The sequence below is a fragment of the Olea europaea genome, unplaced genomic scaffold, assembly GCF_002742605.1.
Source record: "Olea europaea var. sylvestris unplaced genomic scaffold, O_europaea_v1 scaffold661, whole genome shotgun sequence".
Lineage (NCBI taxonomy): Eukaryota > Viridiplantae > Streptophyta > Magnoliopsida > Lamiales > Oleaceae > Olea > Olea europaea.
In genome coordinates, this window is record NW_019264985.1 from 220,591 (window position 1) to 226,181 (window position 5,591).

At 39.8% G+C, this 5,591-nt stretch overlaps 1 protein-coding gene across 1 annotated transcript; it reads right to left on the minus strand.

Moving 5' to 3' along the window:
- Window positions 1-2,495: 2,495 nt before the first annotated feature.
- On the minus strand, window positions 2,496-4,958 carry LOC111390222. Its single transcript, XM_023015227.1, has 5 exons — window positions 4,681-4,958; window positions 3,670-4,584; window positions 3,240-3,582; window positions 2,987-3,158; window positions 2,496-2,884 (listed from the first exon to the last, which is right to left on the minus strand). The coding sequence occupies exons 1-5, from the start codon at window positions 4,956-4,958 to the stop codon at window positions 2,496-2,498; spliced, it is 2,097 nt and encodes a 698-aa protein (XP_022870995.1).
- Window positions 4,959-5,591: the final 633 nt, after the last annotated feature.

The following is a 5,591-nucleotide window of genomic DNA, read 5'->3' on the forward strand; positions in this document are numbered from 1 at the left end:
TGCAAGAACCCATGATCAAATAGGTGAGCTAACACCAACAGCCGTCCGAAGCGACTCAAACCTCAACCCATCTAGTGGTTTCGTAAGTAGATCAGCCAATTGATTATCAGTAGAGACATGGTCAAGAGAGACAACATGTGATTCAATAAGCTCTCGAATGAAATGATGTCGTATGTCAATATATTTTGTTCGAGAGTGCTGAATGGGATTCTTAGAAATATTTATCGCACTCGTATTATCACAGAAAACAGTCATTGTCCCTTGACTAATCCCATAATCACTAAGCATTTGTTTCATCCAAAGAAGCTGAGTACAGCAACTTCCTGCAACTATGTATTCGGCCTCTGCCGTGGATAAAGATATTGAATTTTGTTTCTTACTTAGCCAGGCTACGAGATTGCTACCCATGTAAAAACAATCCCCAATCGTACTTTTCCTATCATCTGCATTTCCGGCCCAATCGGCGTCGGAGTATCCAGTCAAATCAAGATTGGAATTCCTAGAATAGAATATCCCTAGATCCACTGTACCACTGATATACCTGATTATGCGTCTAACAGAGCTTAGGTGTGACTCTTTTGGATCTGCCTGAAAGCGAGCACACACTCCTACACTAAAGGCAATGTCAGGCCTAGTAGCTGTGAGATAGAGAAGACTACCTATCATGCTACGATATAGGGAAGGATCTACACTCTTACCAGAAGGATCACGACCCAACTTTAAGCTAGTACTCATCGGTGTCCTAGTATGCTTCTTACTATCTAACCAAAATCGCTTAACGAGATCCTTAGCATACTTAGATTGTGAGATAAACAGTCCATCCTCTGTCTGTCGTACCTGAAGTCCAAGGAAATAACTTAACTCCCCAACCATACTCATCTCGAACTCTCTCTGCAGACACTCAGCAAACTCAAACGCTAAAGACTCAAGAGGAGACCCAAAAATGATATCATCGACATAAATCTGAGCAATGGTAAAATTTTCTTTTATATGTCTAATGAATAAGGTCCTATCTGCACCACCTCGAGAGAACCCATGTTCTTCCAGATATAATGTAAGTCTCTCATACCAAGCTCTAGGAGCTTGCTTCAAACCATAGAGTGCTTTGTGAAGTTTGTAGACATAGTGGGGAAATTTTAGATCAACAAATCCCTTAGGTTGTTCCACATATACTTCTTCCTGAAGAAGTCCATTCAAGAAGGCACTCTTAACGTCCATTTGATGCAACTTGAACCCTAAGGTACATGCAACAGCAAGCAGAATCCTAATAGACTCAAGTCGTGCAACGGGGGCAAAAGTCTCATCAAAATCAATCCCCTCAACTTGAGTATACCCCTGAGCAACTAATCTCGCCTTATTCCTAGTTATAGTACCTTGGTCATCTGTCTTGTTCTTAAAGATCCACTTGGTACCAATAACATTACAATTTTCAGGTCTGGGAACTAAGATCCACACATTATTCCTAGCAAATTGATTTAGCTCCTCATGCATCGCATTCACCCAACACTCATCACTAAGGGCCTCTTCAACTTTCTTAGGCTCTACCTGAGAAACATAGCTAGTGTACACTAGATTGTTCAGTACTCTCCTACGAAGTCTCATCCCTTCATCTAGATCCCCAATAGTATTATCCTTAGGATGACTAGACTTAACCCTAGTCGATGGTTCCTTAGGATTTTTATCTAGATTTTGTGGAAGTGTTTCCTTTTCAGATGTTTAAGGTTTCTTACGAGATGATTCAGGCACAGGTAGCTCAGTAGGATCACTTGAACTCAAAAGATCACCATCTTTATCACATTTTTCAGCACTCTCCCCCTCACTCACAGCATCATCTATCACAACATTTATAGACTCCATCACCACACGGGTACGTAAGTTATACACTCTAAATGCTCGGCTATTCCTAGAGTACCCTAGGAAGATCCCTTCATCACTCTTTGATTCAAACTTACTCAAGTTCTCTCTATCCCGCAAAATGTAGCACTTACTCCCAAATACTCGAAAATACTTAACAGTAGGCTTTTTACCCTTAAGAATTTCATATGGGGTCTGATCAGTCTTGGGTCTAAGGTAGACTCTATTGATGATGTGGCATGCAGTGTTAATAACTTCTCCCCAAAAGTGTAGGGCTAATTCCTTGCCATGAAGCATGGATCTAACCATGTCCTGAAGGACACGATTCTTCCTTTCAACTACCCCATTTTGGTGCGGAGTGATAGGGGAAGAGAACTCATGCAATATCCTTTCGTCCAAACAGAAACTTCAAGATTAAAGTTCTCAAACTCTTTTCCATGGTCACTACGCATCCTAGACATTTTGAGATTCAGTTCATTGCTAAGCCGTTTACACAGAGACTTTATGAGGTCACAAGCATCAGATTTTTTCCTAAGCAATTCTATCCAAGTAAACCTCGAGAAGTCATCTACCACGACAAGAATGTATCGCTTACCATCTAAACTCTCAGTCCTAGAAGGTCCCATCAAATCCATGTGTACCTACTCCAGGGGTCTTTTGGTCAGAATTTTAGTAGTCTTCTTATGGCTCCCCTTAAATTGTTTACCTAGTTGACATGGTCCACACACAACATTTTCACTAGGAACTATCTTAGGCAACCCATCTATCAATTCTTTCTTAGCCAACTGCTCTAGACTCTTATAGTTCAAATGACCTAATCTTTTGTGCCAGAGCTCACTCACATCAATTTTAGCACTCCTACACACATAGTTAGAATTAGGTAATACCCCATAACAATTGTCAGATGTTCTAACCCCTTCAAGGACTACCCCACCGGATGAATCATACACGGTACATCTCTTCTGCACAAAACTAACCTCAAAGTCGTCATCACAAATCTGACTAATGCTTAACAAATTTGACTTTAAACCTTCCACATAAAGCACATTAGAGATCACAGGTAAACCATACATTTGTACAGTACCTTTGCCAAGAATAGGTGCAGAGCCCCCATCTCCAAAGGTAACCATACCACCATTACATTCATCAAAAGTAGTAAATAGAGCTTTATTACCACACATATGCCTAGAACATGCACTATCCAGGTACCACATATTAGAATTTTGAGCTTTTAAAGCAACATGAGCAACAAAACAGTTTACTTGACCTGAAAGTCTACCTAGATCACCCTTTCTGACCCAAACCTTTTTAGATGACAAAGTACTCTTAGTTAGCTTAGTAAGCATCTCAATCAAATGACTAACCTGATTAGACAGAAAGCTAACCTGACTAGGAATGTTTTGATTTCTACGCTCATTGCCTAACTTATAACATCTAGGTCTAGTGTGTCCTAGAGCTCTACAATGGTGACAAGTGGGAATGAACCTAGGCTCAAAGGTACGTGTCTGTGGGTACCTAGTCCTGATGTTCCTACGTGATTGATGACTCTGTTCCCTAGGAACACTCATACCCTTACTTGGACTCCTAACAGCATTAGACTTAGAAGCAGACACAAAGACAGTCTTAGATGGTCCAGCAACATGTGTATTACCCTCAACATATCCTAGACCTCTCTTATCTCCCACTGGCTTATTCATTCCCAACAGGTTATCCAATTTATTAGTTCCACTTATGAATGTCTGAAGATGAGCATTAGATTTCTCCAATTCACTAGTCAAACTCTTAACCTTGTCTTCCAATTTCTCATTGACACACTTTAACTCACTACCACTCTTAAGTGAATCCTGAAGCTTACTACCCAGTTTCTCTTTTTCCCTTTCAAGTTCGTCAACCTTTTTAAGTAGGGCTTTATTGACCTTCTTTATTTTAAGACTCTCCTTAAACAACAGTTGATAAGCTTCTTGTAAGTATATGTCATCCTCATCCTCATTCTCATTACCAGAATTATCGTTTGAATGTTCTTCCTCAACCTTGTCACTTTCCTTATCAGATTCACTCTTAACAGTAGCCACAAATGCTATATAATTTCCTTCGTCATCACTACTAGAGGATTCCTGCGTATCACCGGTCTTAGATTCATTATCAGTAAGTGAGACAACTAAGGCCCTATCTTTCCCTTTTCTTTGATTTTTCTTATAGCTAGGACACTCATTCCTATAGTGACCTATTCCTTGACACTCATGACATCTAACCAAACGTGGCTTCTCACTTGACCCTTTATTGTTAACTTTCTCAATTTTATCTTTTGTGAATCTGCTAGGGGCTCCACTCTTTTTATCCTGAGGCTTTCTCCTATTCTTGAGGACTTTTTGAAATTTCTTAACAACGTATGCGATTTTCTCATCCCTAAGTGACTCAGTATCAGAAGATTCATCTTCTTTAATGGATTTTAGGGCTATGGACTTTCCTTTCTTATGTTGTGAGATAGTGAGTTCATAGGTTTGCAAGGATCCTACCAATTCTTCGATCTTAACTTCATCTAGGTCCTTACTTTCCTCAATGGCAGTGACTTTAGGCCTAAATCTCTCAGGCAGAGATCTAAGTACTTTTCTCACAATCTTAGTCTCGGGAATTCTCTCACCTAGGTTGAAACTAGAGTTAACTATATCATTTAGTTTAACGTAAAACTCATCAAAGGTTTCATCATCTTTCATCCTCACTTCTTCAAACCTAGAGGCTAGCATTTACAATTTTGAGTTCTTTACTATCTTAGTTCCCTCATGTGTAGTTTCAAGAATGTCCCAAACCTCTTTAGCAGTTTCGCACATAGACACTCTCCTAAACTCTTCTGGAGATAGAGCCATGAATAATGCATGAATTCCCTTACTATTCCAATTACATGCAGCTAATTCACCTTTAGTCCACAGTGATATGTCAGTAAGGTTAATTGTTCCTGATACGGTAGTAGATGGAGGTTTCCAACCATTTTGAACGCGAATCCAAACATGCTCATCTAAGGACTTAAGGAACGCACGCATTCTAACCTTCCAATATGCATAATTACTTCCGTCGAAAAACGGAGGTACAGACAGTGATTGACTCATCTAGACAACTATGGGTCAGGACTCGAGATTAGGCTCTAATACCACTTGAAAAACCTATCGTTCGACCCAACTAACACCTAGAGGGGGGTGAATAGGTGTTCTTGCGGAATTAAAAACTTTTTGAATAATTCATGCAACAAGTCACACAAATTATAATTTCTCCAGATTAATTCACATGCTTTATCTACCTATGTTGGATTACCATTGACAAGTAAATAAATTAAAGCGGTAAAAACACAATAAACATGTTGACGGAGAAACCCAACTAGATAAAAACTCCGGGCACAAGCCAGTAAAGATTCACTATTGTAGAAACCAACTTACAGCACGCCAGACATCATTGACACTCTCAATTTTCTGACCTCTTTGCTGTATGAACTCAAGACCCTCCTGGATTTTGCAGATCCGTGCTAAATCCCAGCCTTGTATAATTTCTACCTCCCGTGAATCGCCACGCACTCCAGCTCTTCAAGCAAATCCTTCCCGGATCTTCAAACTGATGATCTTCTGGAAGTTTAGTTGGAGTTGTGAGACATGTGTTTTGGGGTTTATGGATTTGATGTTTTTACTCAACAAGCCAAGGATTGGTATGAGAACAATGAAGGATTTCTTTGGCTTTTGATCCTTAGAGAG